Source organism: Ochotona princeps, chromosome 29 (assembly GCF_030435755.1).
Source record: "Ochotona princeps isolate mOchPri1 chromosome 29, mOchPri1.hap1, whole genome shotgun sequence".
Taxonomy (NCBI): Eukaryota; Metazoa; Chordata; class Mammalia; order Lagomorpha; family Ochotonidae; genus Ochotona; species Ochotona princeps.
Window position 1 is genome coordinate 2,942,263 of NC_080860.1, and position 21,789 is coordinate 2,964,051.

Here is a 21,789-nt window from a genome sequence, read left to right on the forward strand (position 1 = left end):
GTAACTGTGCAAGAGCAAACCCGTGTCGTTTTGAGTGATTTGCTGAACGCTCTCTGCCCTCTTCCACTTGCTTTATCTCCCTCAGTGATGCCACCTGCCAGCCAGTGACAAACGGCAGTAACTCACCATGTGGGCTGGCAGCCAGGCCCCTGTGGCTCCAGGGCGGCAAGCTCTGGACCCTCCGGCTTGCTGGCCCTGACGGCTGATGGCAGCAAGGCCCATCTCCCAAGCCGGGGCTGGACGCTGCCTCTGATGGGCACACTGGCATACACGATTGTGTTTCTGTTTTTGCAGGAGCGTCAACATGGGTTCTCAGTGTTTATTTTCTTCCAGTGTTCTTTTTAATTTTCAAGCCATTTTAAGTAGACAGAATTACAAGAATAGACTCACCCAAAGAACACCCCTAGGCCCTGTCAGCAGTGTGCCACATTGGCTTAGTTCCCCTCTGTCACTTGAGGGTCAACGGCAGCCATGACACCCAGACCGGAGCTTGTACTGGGTCCTGGCACTCCAGCTAGGGTCTCTCGCATAACCCAGGCTCGGAGGTTGACTTCAGGAACCAGCTGTGGAACGGATACTTCCATGGGCCAGGCGAGAAGCGGTTGTGGGCCGACTGGCCTGTCCTAGCAGAAGCCCCACTTCCCACGAGCTGTGGGAAGCTTGGGGTCAACCTGCAGCAGCAGGATCCCCGAAATGCTCGGGGCCACAAGTGCTTCTGATCCTGGACTGTTTCCTTGGGATTCCGGGAATATTGTTGCGCATGCAATGAGTAGCCTTGGGAAACAGAAGCCAGGCCTAGATGTGACATTAGAATTTCACATGCACCACCTGTACACAGGCGGCTTCAAGGTTCTGCCATGAAGCAAACTTGCCTAAGGGTAGAGCTTCCCATCTATGGCGTCCTGAGATCTTCAGAAAGTTCTAGGTGGTGGAATGTTTGGGGTTTGGGTTCTCAGACAGGGGATCCTCCGTCTGGACCATGGAGAGATGCCCGACCTGCCGGCCGAGGGCTGGGGCGTGTACACAGCTGTGGGACGTCCCCATACACAACATGTCAACTACAAAGGGGGAAATGGTACGTTGGTCCGAGGAGCAGTCCCGATGCCCCCGGCAGAGGCACCAGGCGCCTCTGGCCAGAGCTGCACAGCCTGCTAGAATTGGGTGACAAACACCCACAGAGACCACCCTCACAGCCAGTCCAGAACCTTCCAGAACATTAAGACCCTAAGGAAATCTGGAACAACTTCTAGAAATGAAAGAACGCTGACACTCAGTCTCACAGACCCTCACCACAGCGTGTGGGCAGGATGCCAGGCACCACTGCCACATCCGTCACAGAAAGCAGGGCTCAGACAGCTGTTCCAGAACCTTCCACAACACTTGGCCGCCTTGCTGTGTGGTGTGGGGACAGACCCAAGCCCAGCTCCTGTCCCTGGGCTCAGGCGAGGCACATTCCCCCCTGGGCCTCCGTGTGCTCCATGGTAACCTGGACACAGTCCCAGAAACATCCCATCAAGAGGTCCAAGGGAGACCATGAACAGGAAGCATGAGACGGAGCTGGAACGTCTGAGATCTGACCAGCCCTTAGCCCCAGCCTGGACACTGACGGCCCCTCGCTGCTACACTCACTTGCGCTCCTTCTTGTCGGTCGGCCTGTTGATCTCCCTGAAGATGTTGGACAGCACGCCGTCTGTCCAGTCCCGGGTGGTGGGGTCCAGGATGCCATAGAGTTCTATGACACTCATGGCTTTGGGGTTCAGGATGTATAGCTTCGTCATGATCCCAAGCCTAGAGCAAGGGACAGGTGTCAGTCACCATGCACAGATCCAGTGCTTCCTCATCCAGTCCACACCAGAAAAGGCAACCCCAACCAACCTCCCCTGGGCTTGCTGCTCTCTACTGACAGGGTACACTACATGCCAAGGAACCAGCTTTGGGTTTTTTTAAACTGAGAACACAGCCGCAACACAAAGGAGTTCCAAACTGGAAGCAGAACTTCATCTAGTTCTCTTAGACACCACATATTCCTGCACACAACATGCCTGTGCAAATGTCGCACAATCCAAGAAGGCATAAAGGAGACCATTTCCAGACCCCGGGACAGCAAGACAAGCCCTTGAACTCCTCGTGCTAGCCCCCTGTGCTTGCGACACTCAGGCTGAATTTCTGAATGCAGCAAACCAGACATTCACGTTATAATACCTGTAGTTTCTGCAACACTCCTGGACAGAACACACCCACACAGAACCACAGTCCACAAGCCAGCGTGGCACACCTGAACATGCTGTGTGATGTCGCACACACACGGAGGGGACAGTCCTGTGTGTCACCTATCAACAAAGCGCCGGGTGACCCTGGCTGCTTGGAGTCACACAGAGGAAGGCATGCTAACCAATGACGCCCACTTCCTTGCTCGCCTTTCTAGACTGTCTAGCAGGGAAAGTCGTTCCAGCTGCGACGCTGACGTAGGTCTATGTTAGAGTGCTCCGCCTCCACTGGCCTAGCTGGGCTTCCATGGGAGTTGAGCCAGGTGGGGGAGTCCTAGGTGACCCCTACTGAGCTGTAGGCCGTCCAGGCCTCAGCGTTTGTCACGCACGGCCCAAGCAGCACCATGTTGTCCCCTCCAGCAGCATTGCCCCCGCTGGGTTGGCGGCACCAAGGCCCTACCTGCCCCCCCGCCACCCCAACACACTCACAGCCCAGCAGCACGGTGCCTGCTCCAAAGCAGCCCCACCAGCACCGGGCTGTCCCTGGAAGACAGTCATTGGAATCCCTGTCTCCCGGTCCCCGCATGCTGCACAGACACGGGGCTGCTTCATGTAAGGTATGGGGATGAGCTCAGCAGGGCGCCCAGCAGACGCCTGGAGTTTGAGGGCATCGAGGACAAATTTACCCTCACAGGAAATCAGACTGGTGGGGTGGGGGAACACGGCCACCAGCCAACACCAGAACCTGCCCCAGCGGCCAGCACCCCCTCAACACACACATGCACAGGTCAGCACCCCCTGTCACACACACACACACACACACGCACACACACGTCAGCACCCCCACACACACGCACGCACACACAGATCAGCACCCCCACACACACGCACACACACACGCACACAGAGGCATCTGACTCACTTGGTCTGGGCCTGGCAAAGTGTGTTAATGACCACAGACTTGCCGCCCCCCGTGGGCCCCACCACCATCGTCGTGTGGCGGGTGAGCATGGTCTCAAACATCTGCACCACTTTATCCACCTGGGGACACAGCAAAAAGAGCTTGATCAAGACGGGCCTCCCACAGCACACCATCCGCCCCATCCCGGAGCTGCGAGCCCACCCCTGCACTCACTCGGACATTTCAAAACTACACAGCCCACCAAACTAAGCATGAGCACAGACACACACACACGCAGCACCGCCGGCACGCGGCTCACCTGCACGGGCAGCACCACGTAGCCCCTCTCCTCCAGCGCCTGCTCCACGGCATCATTGAAGTCTGGGTAGCGGACGCGAGGGCAGTCGAGCCCGGGAAACAGATCGGAAATCAGGCCCAGGAAAAGTGGCACATCCTCAAACACGAACTTGGGCAGGTTCATGTCCCGCAGAGCTCGCATCAACACCACGTCCTGGCCGGGAGTGAGCGACATGACCGGGATGCCTCGGAGGGACCGGCACCGCTCACCCAAGCCTCGCCCAGCAAGGTGAAGACCACCCTACATGTCCCGTGCTCAGCCCCTCTACGCACCAGGAAACACACAAAATGCACTCATGTTTTAAATGCTTGTAAGATTTGCTTATAAAAAGGGCATCAATTTCTGTGACACACAGGCCATTTTGCATGAAAATGAAACTCAAAATTTTATACACATCTAGGTTTAGATGTTGGGGAGGGTGTGTTGCAGGTTTTACCTTAAAGGGAAAAATCTAAACTGAAATAGATGAAGGTGAACTAGAAAAAGAAAACGACTTGTAGAAACTAAACAGAAAGCTTTGTAACGAGATGACGGGGGAGACACACACCCCACTGCCCACACAGCAGTGGAGACTGAAGCCCCAGCATTGGGTAAAACAGAGTCCAGGGGGCAGTCACAACCTCCACCCAACCCTTCCAGAAGGTTCCGGCAGGTTCCAGCAGGGGCCTTACCTCCTTCAGCTCAGAGGAGCCCCTCTTTAGCTCCCCGGCCATCACCAGCACCGACTTCAGGGCCCGGAGTCCAAAGTCGTAATGATGCTGTTTCGAGAGCTGCTCCCGGGCCAGCTTGTACAGAACTGTCATCTTTTTGGCTAGTGTCTTTTTTTTTTTTTTTGGTGGGAAATAACAGAGAGGAAGAAGTGCAGTGAAAGGTTGCTGTCCGTCCTGCCCTGCTCCTGCCCCGACCCAGCAACAGACATCATCGTACAAGAGCAGGAAGCTGGGCAGCGACATGCCCGCGCATGCCCAGGCCCTGGCTGACTCCTGCCTTTCCCAGAAGCCATCCTTGTTCAAGGTAGCCGGCTGTGACCCAAACCCAAGGACACACTGGCCCGCAAGGACAGCTCAGGGGGACGAGGGTTCGAAGCCCACTGGTGATGGTCAGGAACTGTGAGACGGCCAGAGCTCTGCAAAGCCACCGGGTACTGCGGGAAAGCAACTTTCCAGCCCTTCCTGTTAACAGCTCTTACAAATTCCTACCTTCCCCAGAACCTGCCAGAAGGATCCGCGTGCATACTTTAACAGAGATTTGTAAAGACAAGAGAAAGTTACAAATATGCATGTGCATGAAAGCCACAGACAAGGGGTTTTTAAAAAAAGGTAAGAAATGTGTTATGAAAAAAAGTGATGCATTGAATTCATTTGTTGTTGCACCCAAATCGATCAGCGGCTTCACTGCCTCTCCCGTGCCCATTCCTGGTACTCCTGATGCCGCCGCGTGACCCACGGGGGCCGCCTACCGTCTGACCCCAGTGTGGGACATCCCCGGAAGATGCAATTAGGGTGATGGGGAACAGATCCAGGGCTGGCGGGTTGCCTACCCACGCAAGAAACAAGAGAGGGTGACCAGCAGGCGAACCCTGGGGGAAGCCAGCTGGCCGGGGTTGAGTCCCCGGCACTGGGCACTGTGTAGTACTCAGCTTCCTGCTGGGACAGCGGGCTGCGGCTGCGCAAACGGCTTTCAGACCAGTCACAGGAAATGCACACTGTGCAAAATCCATACACAGATTTCGGAGCCTTTTTTTGTATTGAAATAAATGTATGTTTACACTTCATCTCTCCATGTGCCTGAAGCGGACATCTGTGAACACTTGCTACCATGCAACCTCTTGTGGGTCTCTCCCAACACTTTCTAAAGAGAGCACCTGCAGGAAGACGGGGACCAGGCAAGGCCTGGCTGCAGGAGCAACGAGCTGTTGGGGCAGCAGGCCTGGGCGCTGTCAGGGGAGCTGTCAGGGCAACTGGCATGGCTGTGGCAGCTACAGGGATCTGTTGGGGCAGCATGGCTACAGGAGCCGCGAGGAGCCATCGGAGCCACAGGCCTGACCACAGGAGCCGCGAGGAGCCGTCAGGATGGCAGACCTGGCCACAGGAGCCACAGGGGGCCGCTGGGGTGGCAGACCTGGCCACAGGAGCCACAGGGGGCCGTTGGGTGGCAGGCCTGGCCATGGGCCTCACCTTGGCCATCAGAAAGCCCTCGGAGAAAAGCATGATCTCACAGATCTGCTGCAGGTCGGGCACGATGACCACCACGGGCCGGAACAGGGCCTTCACCGACTCGGGCAGCTCCGTGCGGCCTGCGTAGCCCGGGTTCATGGTGATGAAGATGCCCATACGTGAGTCCAGGGAGATCTCCTGCCCCTCGAACTGCCCAGCGGCGGGAGAGAGGGAGGCGGCGTCACCCAGGGTCAGCTTTCCCAAGGATGCAGTCAAGGCTGCAGGGAGGGCAGGGGGCGGCAGGGTCCCCGGCCTGAGGCCCCAGCCGTGGGCACCTGGAAGGTAGTCAGCTGGTGGATGAGCGCGTTGCGGATCGTCTGGATCTGGGACGAGATGACCGACAGCACGGATGCATCGATGCGGTTGAACTCGTCGAAGCAGCCCCAGGCCCCGCACTGAGCCAGGCCTGAGAAGATCTTCCCCACGGCCTGTAGTACACAAAACAACAGCTCCAGGCATGGCCGTGTCTGCAGCCACAGGGCGGAACATTCCCTACAGAAGAGTGACGGGGACCGGGCGGAGCGCACGAGGCCCTGCCTGGGCCTGTTCCATTAACGTTGACACCTGGCATCAAACCCCAGACTTCCAGCTACTCTCGAAACACCAGAAAACCCAGCACAGTGAACCGACACTGCACATGTGTGCTCTCAAGCCGCCATAGTCCTCTCCACGCTCTATTGCCTCTCCCAGCTGCTCCGCTCGTCCGTGCCATCCGCCTGGCCCTGCTGGGTAAGCATGGGCTCTGGGTCCGCTGTGACTGACAAAGCAGCCATGCTCACACTGAGACCACAGGGTAAAAAGCTGCCAACACCATCCTCCCAGCCATCCACGTACCACGCACGGCCCATGGCGCCCTGTCCCTCTGCCCAGTGACACGCCCAGCAAGCCTACCTTGTAATCCATGCCCTCACCACAGTTGGTGACGACACAGAGCAAGCCCAGAGCTTTCGCGAGGTCCTTGGTGGTCTCCGTTTTGCCGGTGCCTGCAGGGCCAGCCGGGGCCCCTCCCAGATACATGGACAGCGCCTGTTGTGAATGAAATGCAAGGTGTACATTTTCTGGTTCACAGAAGACAATGGATAAAATTCCCCAGTGCATCACTCGGACAAAAGATGCAGGATCATGGTAGGCAGGTAGAAAAAGAGAGAGGGGGTGGGGGGGAAGGAGGGAAGTGCAGAGATACACAGAGGTTGCGGGGTGGATCCCGGGGCCAGGACGCCAGGCAGTCAGCTACACCTGCTGCTGGACGTGTGTCCGTGTCCACGGCAGAGATCCATCTGAATGCGTGATGGAAGGAAGGAGGCCGTCCCTGGCGTGGAGACAGCACCGAGCCCATGGGGAGGCAGGCCTGCAAAGTCACAGGCCTCCCCTTGCCGGGAGCCGGCTCTCCCACCCCCTGCGTGGCCACTCAGGGACAACGGGCACCACACACGAAAAAGCAAAAAACTGTTCTTCCATTTCCACAACAGCTGTGCACCAAACTAAACTTACCTTTTAAAATATATACATATTTTATACTAGTTATATATGTATATTACATTTTAATTAGTTATCTACAGGTCAAAAGGATAGCGAGAGAGAGAGAGAGAACTCGTGAGCTCCCACCCACTGGCTCACTCCCAAATATTCACGATGGCCGGGCCAGGCTGAAGCTGGGAGCCAGGAGTCCACCTAGGACGCCCACTGCTGTCCTGGCGGCAAGAGGCAGGCCCAGCCCTCCTAACAGCTGGCCAGACACCCAGCCCAGCTCACCCTTGGCTCTGTTTTCCCATGAGCCTCTGGCAGCTCATTTGTACATCTCCTGTAAGTACTGCCTTGGGTGGCAGGGGCAGCAGGTGGCTGGAGCGTCACGGTCCCTCCCACATCCCACAGGGTGAGGAGGAGCTGACCTGCATGTGGTGGGTTGGAGTCACTGCTTGGGAAACCCCCCAGCCAGTCCCCTGGGGAGCTTTGTGCAAACCTGCCCCCAGTGCCTGCACAGCCACGAGCTTGCACTCTGCCCCGAGGAAGACCCCATCTCGGGCTGCCCACTGACACAGAGGCCAGGATTAAGGCTTCCACAAGACACGCCCCAGCCTGGTGCCACCCCCTAGGGCAGCTGCTCATCTTTGCAATGCCCTAGCCCCATGCCACAGCAGCCAGGGCCCCAGTGACCAAGCTGCACCCCGAGATTCCCAGGCACGGTGCTCACAGGCACCCTAACACTCCCACCCCCAAACAGTGATCGCCAGGTTGTGTCCCAGAACACCTGCCCTCCCAAAGCTGCCACCTTCCTTCCACAGGGTGAGGTGCAGGGCAGCCGGCCGCCCCACCTGAGTAAGCGTCAGGTAGATGCGGTCTGTGAGGGGCGTGATGACCAGGCGTCCATTCAGGCCCATGTACTCGTAGCCATAGCCGAAGGTGCCGGTACACTGGCGGATGTTGAGCTCGTCCGGCTCACGGTCCCAGTAAAACCGCAGCTGACTTTCCCACTCGAACTCCCGTGCCTCTGTAATACTGCACAGCGAGAAGTGGGTAGAGGGGGCCGGCGTGGGGGGGTGGAGCCGGGGGCGGGTGGGGGCCCACCTGCCGCGGATGAAGGAGTCTACGATGTCCCTGGCGTGCACGTCAATGATGAGCACGGTGTTGTACTTCTTGCGGTCATTCTTGCTCAGCTGCGTGGTGATGCGGGTCACCAGCTCGTCGATCTGCCGGTGCATCTGCTTGCCGTAGCTCTTCATGGCCTGCTTCTCCCCCCGCTGCACCTGGCGGAACACGTCTTCCACCTCCCACGTCCACCACACCTGGCTAGCCACCAGCACCACCATGCCCTGGTACAGGAGCATCCAGTCGACCCTGCCAGAGCAGCACGTCCATGAGGGGCGTGGGAGCTGCAGCCAAGACCCACACCTTCTGTCTAAACATGCAGGGAAAGCCAAGCCCAAAGCTGGACAAGGGACAGTGAGACCCTGGACTGCAGGGCCGTGCACCTGCTGACAGGCTGGCCCCGCCCTGAAAACCAAACACGAACAGGGGCACAGGGGCAGCCCAGGTCACTGCACAGGGAATTCAGGCTGCCGCAGGCGCGGCGGAGGTCAAGGGGACCCAGAGCTGGGCAAATGCGCGTGCTATTTCCAAGCCTGGAAGCATCACCATCGCCCTGAGCTGTGGTGAAGGCCAGGCCCCCTGCCTGGGCTCTCCTTTGCCCACACCAACGCCACCACAGCGCCCAGCCCTGTCTACAGCCGCGGCCTCTGCTATCAAGTGCAGTTCCCCGCCCAGCCCTGGCTCAGCGGCTGCCGGACTGCCTCTCTGGAGGTGCTGATTCACAGAGCAGGAAGCACCCGGACACACCTTCAGGCCGAGCCTCTGGCTCAGCCCTGCGCTTAGGGAGCTGACAGAGGCAAGGTCAGGAAAGTGGCGTGGTAGTTAACAGTTCACAGCTCAGAGCAAAATCAGGTCCCTAAGTCGGGGCCGGGGTGGGGGTTCCCCAGACTGCGCATGCTCAGAATGCCCCACGGGCCAGTCAAGGTCTGACAAGGTGGCAACAATGTGAGGAACACACATGAAATTCCACACGGCCATCAAAAAACACAGGATCCTGCCATCGGCCTCAACGTGGACGCAGGTGGAGTTAAGCCAGGCACACGGGAGATACCAGGACCCACCCGTGTGGCAGTGCGGACACAGGAGCAGAGTGGGGAGGGTGGTTCCCAGGCGGGAAGGGGCTGTGCCCCCCCGTTGGGGATCTCAACCCCTCCACGTCACCCACACCCTGGGAGCGCCTGCTGGGTGGTGCATCAAGGCCTTACCGGCTCCGGTCCTCGCAGTAGCGGAAGATGGCCTCCTTGGTGATGCGTCTGTTGGTCCTCCTCATCTCGTTGAGCACGGCGGTCATCCAGTCCTCCACGCGGCCCTCGGCACGCACCGTCTTCCCGAACTCCATCACCTCGCCTTCTGCCGATATCATGGCACCCACCAGCTTCTCCCCACTGTCCCCATCATGGAACCGCAGCATGGCAATGTTGTCATACATCTGCAACACAACGGGCGGCAGCCCGGCCATAACCCCGTGCACACAGGCCACCCCAGCTGGGCTGTGGCACGCGCAGACACGAGCTGGGACTGGGCTAGAGGTCAGGGTGGCGGGGTGGCGCTCCTGGCTTCCCTGGGCACACAGGTGCTCACGTCACCTGCTCAGCTTGATACCCAGGCTGGGAGACCCATGCGGGTCAGGCACCACCAACATCTGGCTGGCAGTCGTCCCCACTTGCCGTCCCAGAATGAGGCAGCTACCTGTAGGTACGGCAAGGCCCTCTACCCATCGGAGAGGACAGGGGCCCATTCTTGTGGTATGGCGGGACAAGGCGCATCCTACAGGAGCACCAGTTCGAGTCTCAGCTGCTCCACTTCCAATCCAGCTCCCTGCTAATGCACTTGGGAAAGAGGTGGAAGATGGCCAACGCTCTGGCCACTGCACCCACGGGGAAGACCGAACAAGGCCCCTGGCTTCTGCCTGGGCCTGACCCGGCAGCTTATGGCCATTTAGGGAGGGAAGCAGTGGATGGAACAGCTCTTGGTGTCTCTGCCTCTCTCTAGGTGACTCGGTCCTTCAAGTAAATCAATCTAAAAAAAAAGTTGGGCTGGAGGAACGGCAAGGAACTGGCGACAACAGCTCCCTCTGAGCAAGGACTGCCCCTGGGGAGCCCTGGGAATTTGTTCTGCTCAACACAGAGATGGCACAGCCAGTGAGGTGCCAGGGCAGACAGTGCTACCCAGCAAAGAGTGACTCGTCCACACTTGTAACATCACCACCACCACCACCATGTAGGCCATGCCTGTTGACAGACGGAAAACCCCACACCCAGAAAGGTTACGGAATTTGCTGGACGCCACACAGTAAACCAGGCAGGGTGGGTCCAGGGTGCTGGGGGCTGGACCACCGGTCCCTTACCCCCATGACCACGTTTGCGTTGCTACGAAGTTTTCGTTTCTCAAACACACACTACACAATTTGGAATGTGGGCAAACACCACCAACAGCCAAGTGTGCCCTGGCCAAACCATGGCCCAAGCCAGCATCCGTGCATCTGCCCAAAACCTGCAGCAGCAGGTTCACACGGTGCCTGAGGCTGGACTGGGCCAGAGCCAGGACTCAGTCCAATCCTCCCACGTGGGTGGCAGGGAGCCAACCACGCCAGTCATGACCTGTCCTGCATGGTTGGCTCCAGTGGGAAGCCAGAGGCATGCATCGGAGGCCGAGGCTAGACACGGACAGGCCATCACCAAGGCCGGCTGCAGGGAGCGCAGGTGGCCGCCAGAGGGCAGCACCGACCTTGATCATGTGTTCCTGCCAGGCCGGCTGCAGGGAGCGCAGCTGGCTGCAGGGAGCGCAGGTGGCCGCCAGAGGGCAGCACCGACCTTGATTATGTGTTCCTGCCAGGCCGGCTGCAGGGAGCGCAGCCGGCTGCAGGGAGCGCAGCTGGCCGCCAGAGGGCAGCACCGACCTTGATCATGTGTTCCTGCACGCAGAGTGGGTCGCTGCTGCCCAAGATGCTGAGCAGCTCGTCGTCAGAGATGAAGAAGAAGCGGGGGAAGGCGTTGCGCTTCGAGTCCAGGTAGTCGTTAAGGCTCTTCTGGCACCGCTCGAGGCCCTCGCTGATGTTCTGCAGCTCACTCAGGCGGTTGGGGGCTTCGCAGCACCTCTTGATCACTGGGTCTTTCAAGGTCTCACTCATGATCTGGCCGGGGTCAAGGAGACACTGTCACTCGAGGCTGTGGGGACACGGCTCGTGACCTGGAAGGACCCACAGCTAAGCAAGGACTCACTGCCGTGGGCAGAGGCCAGGGGGCAGAGGACACTGAACTCTGAAAGAAAAGATGTGTTTGAAAGGCAGAGTGAGGGGGGCCAGTGCCATGGCGTAACAGGTCAAGCCTCCACCTGCAGTACTGGTATCCCGTATGGGTGCTGATTCGAGTCTCAGCTGCTCCGCTTCTGATCCAAATCCCTGCTAATGCCCCTGGGGAAGCAGTGGAAGATGGCCCACGTCCAAGGTGCTGGCCACCATAGCGAGCTGGGCTCTGGCCAGTTTCAGACATGGGGCTCCCTGGGCAGACAGAGCAGCTGTCCAGAAGGGACATGCCCTCACTGACTTATCACCAACCCCATGAAGCTTCCAAGGACCTTCAACGCCTTGACACGTGACACGCAGGTTCACCGTGGGGGCTTTTCCACAGTGGGCATCGTGTTGGTACTCAGAAGGCTCTGGATCTGGGAGCACCCTGCTAGCCTGGACAAGCAGGCTAAGTCCCTTGGGGATGCAGTTTTTCTATCTTTGCTGCCACTTTGGCAAATACCACTCAATTTAAAAAAAAAAAAAAGTTAAAAAGCTACAGTGAAATAGGCCAGCTGTTGAAAATCAGAAAACTTTTTCCCAAACAGACCAAGGTCACGCTTGTACAGCAGATAGCAGAGTCTGGCGTGTCAGCCACTGCATCCCCCACCCTGCCCGGCTCCACCAGCCCAGTGACTTGCCCGTTTGAACACCCTGTCGATGTTGTCAAACTTCTTGGCCTCGTCCGGGAGCTGCGACCGGATGTCCCCGCTGATGAAGATGCTCTCAAGATACATCCATTTCCTCTGAACGGCCATCCAGACCTGTGCGGACAGGGCTTGTCAGGTGCCCCAGGAACCAGCGGCCAAGGCCCAGCTGCCAGGACAGCCTCAGACACGGGTGGGTCCCAGGGCTTGCTGGAGGAGGTGGCAAAGTGGGCACGCGCCCCACCAGCCCCTCCATTCCAAACACACCGTGCCCCCTGCCCCATGGTTCCACCTTGCAGTGTCTCAGAGGCCTGTGCTCAGCCTCACCCAAAGACAACGGCGCGGTAAGGACATTGGAGAGCAAGCCCTTGATTCCTTTATCGTCCACAGCAACTGCTGCTCTCTAACAACGTCTCATTTAAGTCCAAATCTATAACAGCTTTATGTGTGCATGGGACAACGAGCAGGACACACAGGATGCAGCCCCTTCTGCACTCTCATGGAGCGTGTTCCCCAGGGGGAAGGATGGAGAGTGGGCAGAAGGTGCCCAGGAGTGCCAGGGACAGCATGCCCATCACTGCTGACACCCAGGGTGGCAATGACCCGTGCCCAAAGTGAGGCAGGGACACGCTCCGACAGGACAGGACCCTGGAAAGCCTGTGCAGAAAGACGCTAGACACCCGGGACTGCCCACCGTGCGGCTCCATCTGTGGGAGCAGGAGAATGGACAGAAACAGCAGAGATTGCCGGGGAACTGGGTGAGAACATTCCAGAACATCCCAGACCAGACAGTGAGCGTGCTGACACCTGCACGTGACTGTGGTGTGTGCTTCAAAAACATCCTGCTGAGCTGACCAAGAGGAACGCTGTGCTATGCCCTGATAAACTACAGAACAGTGTCTGCTGATGAAAATGGCAAAAACTGACTAACCTCATGCGAGCCAGATGGGGGGCCTGGATTCCCTGGATTCCCTGGCTGCCCAAGTCAGCCACTGTGTCCAGGAGCAGGGCATGCCTCTGGCCTGGGGATGGACAAGCCAGACACACCACAATGGCCAGAGTCCAGACCACATCTGGTGCAGCCCAGTGAGACAGGCCAGGCTGGAGCAAGGAACCAGACAGCACAGGAAATGAGTAGATGGGAAAAATGTGCAAGAGCTGAACTTGAAGAGTTCAAGTCACACAGGAGCACAAGGAGAGGTCAAAAGGGGGTGTTCAGACCCCCAGAAAACAGAAGCAGCAGAACCCTGAGAAGATGAAAGTACAGTTAGAGGGAGACACAGCACCCTCGCAACAAGAACAGCACAGCACCAAACAAGGAGAGGGGCGTCGGAAGCAGCTGGGAATCCTTGGGGACCAAGGGCGGGGAGTAGCCACCGGCCAAAAAACTCAGTCATGTGCCCCTGGGCCTGAAACAAACCAAGACAGGAGGCACGCTGCCCCTCGGGCCTGGGCTCCAAAGGCCACTCAGCCCCTGCTGCCCTCGGGCCTGGGCTCCAAAGGCCACTCAGCCCCCTGCTGCCCTCGGGCCTGGGCTCCAAGGGCCACTCCGTCCCTGCTGCCCTCGGGCCTGGGCTCCAAGGGCCGCTCTGCCCCTGCTGCCCTCGGGCCTGGGCTCCAAGGGCCGCTCTACCCCTGCTGCCCTCGGGCCTGGGCTCCAAAGGCCACTCAGCCCCTGCTGCCCTAGGGCCTGGGCTCCAAGGGCCGCTCTGCCCCTGCTGCCCTCGGGCCTGGGCTCCAAGGGCCGCTCTGCCCCTGCTGCCCGCACCTCAATGACCTCTCCGATCAGCGAGAGGCTCTTCTCCCACTTGTGCACTGTCTGCAGGAAGGGGCCCACGAAGCGGCTGCCCGAGATGCTCTGCAGGTTGACCGTGTTGTCGTCCAAGCTCTGCACGATCTCATCCACGGAGCCGAGGATGTAGCCCCGCTCGTGCGTGCCCTTGTAGTACTTGACCACGGAGAACTTCATGGTCTCCCATGTGTCCAGGATTTCCTTCACGGCCTGGTCAGGGGCATGCAGACAGAGATCAGGCTTGTCACTGGACCCCTGTCTCCCAACTCCCCACAGCCTGGCCTGGGTCAACACTCGGCCTTGGGCCCTGGGTCCCGGAGTGGCCATCCCAGGTATTGCTCGCTCAGTGTTTGTCATGTTCCAGGTGAGGATGCTATACATATATGACCTCTCACTTCGTGCTATGGCATTAAACACGAATATGGCTATGTAGGTATGTGGTGTACTAGGTAAGCATGTCACGTATGTGCACACTGTGTGGTGTGCAGGTCCATGCATCCATGCACTTGTGGACATGTGTGAAGCATCGCATGTGTACGCACAGTGCACATGTATGTGTATAAGCATTGTGTCTGCAGCTGTATGCCTGTGTGTATACGTGCGCGTGTGCTTCTAAGTGTATGGACCTAGTGTGCATGCGCAGCTAAACGGGGGAGAACAGGTGCTACAGTGGAAACACGGCTCTATCCAGGAGCACGGCCTGACTTGATTCTTCCCGTTCCCTCCTCAGCAGGTCCACCCCAGCCGCCTCCTCTCCCAGCTGAGGGCCGTGCTGCCGCCCGCTGCTGCAGCCTCACCTTCTCGATGGCCACCTCCTTGATGGCAGCGGTGACGATCTCACCGAGGACGTCCGTGTGCTTCTGCAGCTCCATGGCAAACATGTTCTCCAAGGTGAACGTCTCGGTCATCTCGAAGATGACGCCCGTCTTCTCCATGAGTTCCTTCCAGTGCCTGGGCAGGGGCGGGGCAAGCAGGTCACCCCTTCAGTCACAAGGCAGGTCCCCATGGCAGAAGCCCACCCTGACACAACAGGATTCTGAAATGCAAGAACGCCACGGGGAAAGCCACTGCCCGAGGTGCCCACGATCCCGTGTGGGAGTCAAATCAAGTCCTGGCTGCTCCATCGCCCATCCAGTTCCCTGCTAATACTCGCGGGAAAGCAACAGAAGACGGCCCAAGTCCTTAGGACGCTGCACCCGCAGGGGAGATCAGAAGGTATTCCTGGATCCTGGCTTCAGATTGGCCCAGTCTGGCCACTGCAGCATTTGAGGAGTAAATCAACCAATGGATGCGCTCTCTCTTTCTTTCTAACTCTGCTTTCCAAATAAAATAAAATCTTTAAAAAAAAAAAAACCTGCAAATGACTTGAGTTGGGTCTTTAAGAAGTTTGTGGAAAATACATCTCACAAGAAAGCAAGGCACAAATCTCCCACATTTGTTGTGCCAAAATAAGTGAACCTTTGAACCCCTTTCCCCTTTTTCTTCTTGAAATGCCTACACGTGAGCACCCCACTATCCTGCCGGACAGGCCAGCTGGGCCCCCTGCCGGTTCTTCCCCATCCCCAGCTGGTCTTGCACATGACCTTGGCGTGCGGCAGCTGCCAGTGCACTTCATGCCTGACTGGGACCATCTGAGGAACCCCAGTGGGGGTGGGGGAGACAGCAGCGGCCCCAGGGCCGCCCATATCCTGAGACCCTGGCCCACATGTCCCGGCGGGACGAGGACCCATGGGGCGGGGCCTCGGGCCAGAGCTGGCAGACCTGTCTCTGAGTGCCTCGTGTTTCAGGTCCAGCAGCAGCGGGATGGAGTCCCGGAAGGCCTTCATGCGTGCCTCCAGATGGAAAGCCACTGACAAGCCACGCACAGCCCGGGGCAGCTTCCTCAGGGCCTTGAAGAAGCCATCGATGCCCTCCTGGAGGACCTGCACGTTCAGGTTGATCCAGAGCGTCTGCGACCACTCTTCCTTGGCAACCTGGCAACCAGTGGGGAAGGGTTCCGTGAGCAGACGCGGGCCCCACGATGGCGGCAGCGTGCCGAGCCCCTGGCTTGCCGGCCTATCTCACGGTGTTATCACTCAGCAGAGAGGCCAGGACCTGAAGCCAGACGACCCCTCCTCAAACATGGATTCCAGCAACCCGTGGCCCTGTGCCAGACACATGAGTGAGGACTGGCCTCCTGCAAGCAGACCCCGGGATGGGCACTACCAGTCTCAAAAACTTGTACGGAAAGTCAGATACGGCCATGGCAGTGGGAGGTGGTCAGGCCTCGTGGGCAGTTCTGTGGCCACTCCTATAGGTGTGTCCCATGGGAGTGTCCCATGGGAGTGGAGGCATGCTTGCAGGCGCAGCTCCTGGTAGAATGAAACAGGGCCCCTTCCACATCCCCATGCTCTCCTGAACCCACCCCAACTGCCAACCCCTAGAACTGCGGGCCTAGCACCAGTTCACTGTCAGTGCCTGACCATAGCGTGTGAGGTGAGGCTGTGGTGAGAGCACCTTTCATGGCCACACGCATGTCTGCTGGGCACCAGCCCACAGCCGCCAAGTTCTTCCCCAGACCTCCCGTGAAGGCTGACTCGTCTTCCAGGTCCTCGAGACACGACACCTCCCTGAACCTCCCCCACTCTTCTCCCAACATGCCTCCTGAGTCCAACGACACCACCTCCCAGCAGACTGCCCCCGCCCGCGTCCTAACATGTAGCTGTCGCCCCATCTTGCTCCCACCAACCCTCAGCCACATCCCCCTCCCTCCTCCACTGTCCCCTGGATGTCCTTACTGACTGACAGAGGCTCGCACTGGTGGCCTGGACGGCTGAAGGAGAGAGCTGGCTGGCTGGGAGCTGCACAAATGTCCTGTCGGTGCTGTGGCCCCAGACCAACAGTCACCAGCTCCTTCAGGGCCTCCGGAAGGCAAGTGTGGGCAGGCCTAAGCACCGTCCGCTCTGCACTCCAGCCAGCACAGCCCGGGGCTGTCATACACAATGTCACTCGCCGGGTGGAGGGATGGACGACTGAGGGGTTGGTTGACATTAGCACAAACAGTATAGAACTAACGTGATCCCCGAATGCTGTTGGGGTGTGCCCCACATGCTGTCCCCACTTCCAGCCACACAGCTCACCCTTCACCTTAGCCAAGCCTGGGTTGCCCTCCACGTGGAGTGTCTGTGTTTATGATTGCAGAGAATTCACACTGCACAAAAGTTATTGTTGTGACCCAGTGGGTTAAGCTGCCATCTGCAATATTAGCCTCCTCCTCGGGCGCCGGTCTGAGTCCTGGCTGCTCCCTTTCCGATCCAGCTCTCTGCTAACACACCTGGGAAAGCAGCAGCAGACGGCCCAAGAGCCCGGGTCCCTACGTCCACGCAGGAGACCCAGATGGAGCTCCTTCGCCCTGGCTCAATCCCAACAATTATGGCCATCTGTGGAGTGAACCTGCAGATGGAAGATGTCTCTCTCTCTCTCTCTCCCTCCCTCCCTCTTTGTAGCTTTGCCTATCAAATAATCTTTTTTTAAAAAAAGGCAACTTTCTGCTGGTGGGTACACATCCACATAGGGCATCACTGCCACGCCCTTGCTGCTGACCAGCACGTTCAGCAGCTGCGTGGAACCCTCAGCCGTCACCCCCAGGCCCGCAGCCACGGTCGGGGCCCCTCCCTGACCTTCAGGGCCTCGTAGATGTCGTAGATCATCCTCAGCCCGCTCATTTCCTTCTGCACCTTGAGCAGCTCCGGGTACATGGTGATGGGGAGGTCGAACAGCTTCTCGGCGTTGGCCAGCTGCTGCCGGATCCGCTCGTGCTTGGCCAGCTCGCGCTCGAAGCTGCCCAGGAGCTCCACGCCTGACACACACAGGCCAGGAGTCACCCAGGTGCGCCCGTGGTCACCTCACCACACCTAGGACCGGCCGGGCCTAGGCATGCCACGGCACCCAGCACACCTGCAGTGCCTCCAGGCGGGAGGGCGCCCAGAGCCTGGGGGGAGGGCACATCCTCCCAGCCCTGCAGGTCTCTGCAGCGCATGCCCAATACTCCCTCTCCCAGCCGCCACAGCGGCGGCCATGACCACCACTGCCAAACACTGCCCTTCAGAGCACTCCTAAAGGGATGAGGTTGGCTTCTTTCTTGTTTTATATGAAAGGCAGAGGGAGAGAGAGAGATCTTCCATCCACTGGTTCACTCCATGAGTGATCCCAGCAACCAGGGTTGGGCCAAGCTGATGCCATGAGCTGGGCACTCTGGCCGGGTCTCCCTCATGGGTGGCAGGGTCCCAAGCACTGGAGCCAACACGTGCTGCCCCCCAGACTGCACACCAGCAGGAAGCCGGATCAGAAGTCAAGTCAGGACACCAACTTGACACTCGGACACGGGATCCTGGGGCCCAGACGGCGTCACAGCCACACACACCAAGCATCCATCCAACCCGCTTCTGATGTGCCCCCGGCAGCCCAGGATTGGTACCCGCCTCAAGCTTTGCTTAGCAGAATTCTCGGCATTTTTGTCTGGTCACCCCCTTGGCTGTTACCTGAAGGGCGGGGCAAACACAAAGCAGCCCAGGACCCAAGTCCCAGGAATAGACATAAACATGCCAGGCGGAAAGCGGGGAGGCACGTGGGGGAGGCCACAGGGATGAGGCCAGGCAGCTCTGAGAGGCACAGGACTCCACTCCCCCGCCTGACACACGTGTCTTACTGCCTTCAAATGGTTAAGCACGGAAGAGTCCACAGTTAGCCCAGCCTCCCACAGACAGGACACCGAAGCCATCTGGGGGAAGTGCTTAAGGAAAAGACAGACGCTGCAATGTCGCAGCAGACACTTCCCGTAAACGACTAAGAGAAACCTCGCCTGACACCATGGTGTAGTGGGCAAAGCCACTGCCTGTGGTGCCAGCATCCCATTTGGATACCAGTTTTGACTCCCAGCTGCTCCACTTCCCATCCAGCTCCCTGCTAATGTGCCTGGGAGAGCACCAGAAGCCGGTCTAATCCTTGGTCCCCTGATACCCAAGTGGGAGACCCACCAAGTTCCAGGTTCCTGGCTTCAATCTGGCATAGCTCCAGTTGGGGAGTGAACCAACAGATAAAAGATCTCTCTCTTCCCCCTCCTTACCCCCTTATCTCTCTCTCTCTGTTCCCACTCAAATATATAAAACAAAGGATGGAGGGTGGGCGAAGAGTAGCCGTGGACTGCAGCCAAGGGCGGTCTACAGGGAGGGCGCGCTCACCTTTGTCAAGGTCCTCACCCACGGAGCCAGGGCCCTCATTGTAAAAGTTCTTGGCGAACTGCTCAATCTGGTGTCTATAGTTCATGATCTCGCCACGAGTGATCTGGGACAGGCAAGGGCGAGCTTGACCCTAGGCCAGCTCCCCGGCTCTGCCCACGGGGCACGGGGTGGGGCGGGCCGGGGGGATACCTCAGTGAAGGTGCGCTTGACGCCCCCCAGTGCATGCTCCACGTTCAGGGAGTCATTGAAGAGGTCGAGCCACGTGCTCTCCAGCTTCTCCACCAGCTCCCGCTCGGCCTCATTAGGCTAGTTGTCAGGACGACAGAGCGAGCCGCCCGTCACCACACTGCCAGTCACACCGCCCGCCCACCTGCTCAAGGACATTGCCCTCTGCCAACGCAACCCAGGACATGCCACACTTCGAAACCACCTGAAACGTTAGCATTAGATCTTATAGCTAAAGCGAAATGTTTTTAAAAATTGTTCTATAAAGTGGTCTTTCCCAAGTTATTTATATTTATTTGGAAGGTGGAGTGATGGAGAGACAGAGAGCTATGGGGGGGGGGAGGGAGAGAGAGAGAGAAGGGGGGGAGAGAGAGAGAGAAAGAGGGGAGAGAGATATCTTCTATTGCTGCTTTACTCCCCAGTGGTGGCATCAACCAAGGCTGGGCCAGGCCGAAGTCAGGAGCCAGGGGTTTCATCGGGCTTCCCATTGGGTGTCCTTGGTCCACTTCCTGTTGCTTTCCCCGGTGCGTTAGCAGAGCTGGATGGAAAGTGGAGCCGCCGGGACACATTGCGGGAAGGCTTCCACGCAGGATGGCCCGCTCTGCCACAGTGTTACCTCTATGATTTTTTAAAGATAAATACAGATGACCCAGAAAGCCCAGCTTCCCACCAGCTTCATCTCTCATCGGAACGGGCATTTGGGGGTTGGTGCCTTGGCACAGCAAGACACACTGCCACTGTGACACCGGTGTCACATATATAGGCACCTGTTCAAGTGCCGACCGCCCCGCTCCCCATCCAGCTCCCTGCTTTGTGGCCTGGGAAAGCAGTGGAGGACGGCCCAAGCCTTGGGACCCTGCACCCACATGGGAGACCCAGAAGAGGCTCCTGGCTTCAGATCGGCTCAGCTGTGGCCATTGTGGCTATTTGGTGAGTGAACCAGCAGACAGAAGAGCTTTCTCTCTGTAAATCTCATCTGTCTTTCCAATAAAATAAATAAATCTTTTAATAGAAAAAAACCTCAATGAACAGCTAATGCACTTGCAACAGCTGATGAGGCACAACTGAACAGGAAGTGAATGAGCTGAGGTCGGCACGTGGAGATGCTGGCGTCCTGGACCAGAGCTCCGGCAGGAGTCTGACCCGCTCCCTGCAAATGTGCCTTGAAAGGTTGTGAACGGCCCAAGTGTCCACAGGGGAGATCTGAGCGGGGGTCCCAGGCTCCTGCCTTCAGTCTGGCCCAGACCTGGCTGCCATGGACATTCGGGGCAGTGAACGAGCACATGCAGGATTCTCTGCGTGTGTGTCACTGGCTGAGGAAAAACGGAGACTATAAATCTAGATTTGCACAAACTTGGGGTTTCCGCATTTATGCTGCGTGCCAGCTTCTAACAGCAGCTCCCCCAGCAGTCTCATGGCTAGACTTGGGGTTCTCATTTCCTCTGAGCAGGCAGCCTGGGCTGAAACCTCAACACCCTCTCATCAGACGTCCAGGACACAAAATCCCAGCCAGACCCCGCAGTCCGCTCACCCGCCAGACAAGGACCAGCCAGTCCGCTCCAGCACCTGGCCTTTCCCTTCTTCCCTTGTCCCTCTCTCTTTCCACGTCATCTGTGCACACACATCTTATTTACTGAAGAAAATGAACACTAAGAAGGAGACAGGGAGGGAAGACGCGGGAGAACGAGGAAGAGGAGGGGGCAGTGGCAGCAGTGTGGACGCACAGTGCGTTAAGCTGCCACCTACAAAGTTGGCCTCCCCCCGGTTCGAGTCCTGGCTGCTCCAATTCCAGTTCAAGTTTCTGCTAACGTGCCTGGGAATGCAACAGAAGATGAGCATGTGCCACCCACATGGGCACTCGGGGTGGAGCTCCCACATCCTCGCTTTGGTCTGTTATAACCTGGGGAGTAAACCAGTGGATGGAAGATCTGTCTCTCTCTCTGTAACTCTATCTTTCAAATAAGTAATTTTCAAAAAATAAATAGAGAGAGGCAGAGGAGGAGGAGATAAGAAAAGGGAGAGTGGAGTTGGGATGCAGGCACAGATCCGTCTACAAAAACATCGCGTGAGCCACAGACCATCTCCTCTCTAAGCTGTGTTACTGCAAATGACCAAACGTTTTCTCTCTCGGAGGCACCTGCCTGGGGGAGGAGCCCCCACCCTCCCCATCGCCGACTCACCAGAATGTTGTACATGGCCATGGTCCGGTAGCGCTCCTGCACGTCCCGGTACCTCAGCTCCATGACCAAGGACTTGCCCCGTATCTCCGCGATCGTGGCTAGGACAAACTTGAGGTCTTCCAGAGTATTGGGGCTCTTCTTCAGGTTTTTGGCCAAGTGCTAGGAAGCCGGG

The 21,789-nt window shown here is 58.1% G+C and overlaps 1 protein-coding gene across 1 annotated transcript in view; it reads right to left on the bottom strand.

Annotated features, from left to right (window-relative positions):
- DNAH10 (dynein axonemal heavy chain 10) overlaps positions 1–21,789 on the bottom strand; it is an 85,445-nt gene that overhangs the window by 42,062 nt on the left and 21,594 nt on the right. The window contains exons 21-39 of the mRNA XM_036496384.2: positions 21,618–21,776; positions 19,402–19,518; positions 19,213–19,315; positions 17,653–17,831; positions 15,755–15,966; positions 14,791–14,944; positions 13,970–14,203; positions 12,196–12,318; positions 11,168–11,401; positions 9,474–9,697; positions 8,248–8,517; positions 7,995–8,178; positions 6,574–6,708; positions 5,958–6,110; positions 5,644–5,832; positions 4,138–4,284; positions 3,428–3,619; positions 3,130–3,248; positions 1,630–1,788 (exon numbers count right to left, since the gene is read on the bottom strand). Of these exons, the coding sequence (XP_036352277.2) occupies positions 1,630–1,788; positions 3,130–3,248; positions 3,428–3,619; positions 4,138–4,284; positions 5,644–5,832; positions 5,958–6,110; positions 6,574–6,708; positions 7,995–8,178; positions 8,248–8,517; positions 9,474–9,697; positions 11,168–11,401; positions 12,196–12,318; positions 13,970–14,203; positions 14,791–14,944; positions 15,755–15,966; positions 17,653–17,831; positions 19,213–19,315; positions 19,402–19,518; positions 21,618–21,776 (3,287 nt within the window). The remainder of the gene's footprint in view (positions 1–1,629; positions 1,789–3,129; positions 3,249–3,427; positions 3,620–4,137; positions 4,285–5,643; positions 5,833–5,957; positions 6,111–6,573; positions 6,709–7,994; positions 8,179–8,247; positions 8,518–9,473; positions 9,698–11,167; positions 11,402–12,195; positions 12,319–13,969; positions 14,204–14,790; positions 14,945–15,754; positions 15,967–17,652; positions 17,832–19,212; positions 19,316–19,401; positions 19,519–21,617; positions 21,777–21,789) is intronic.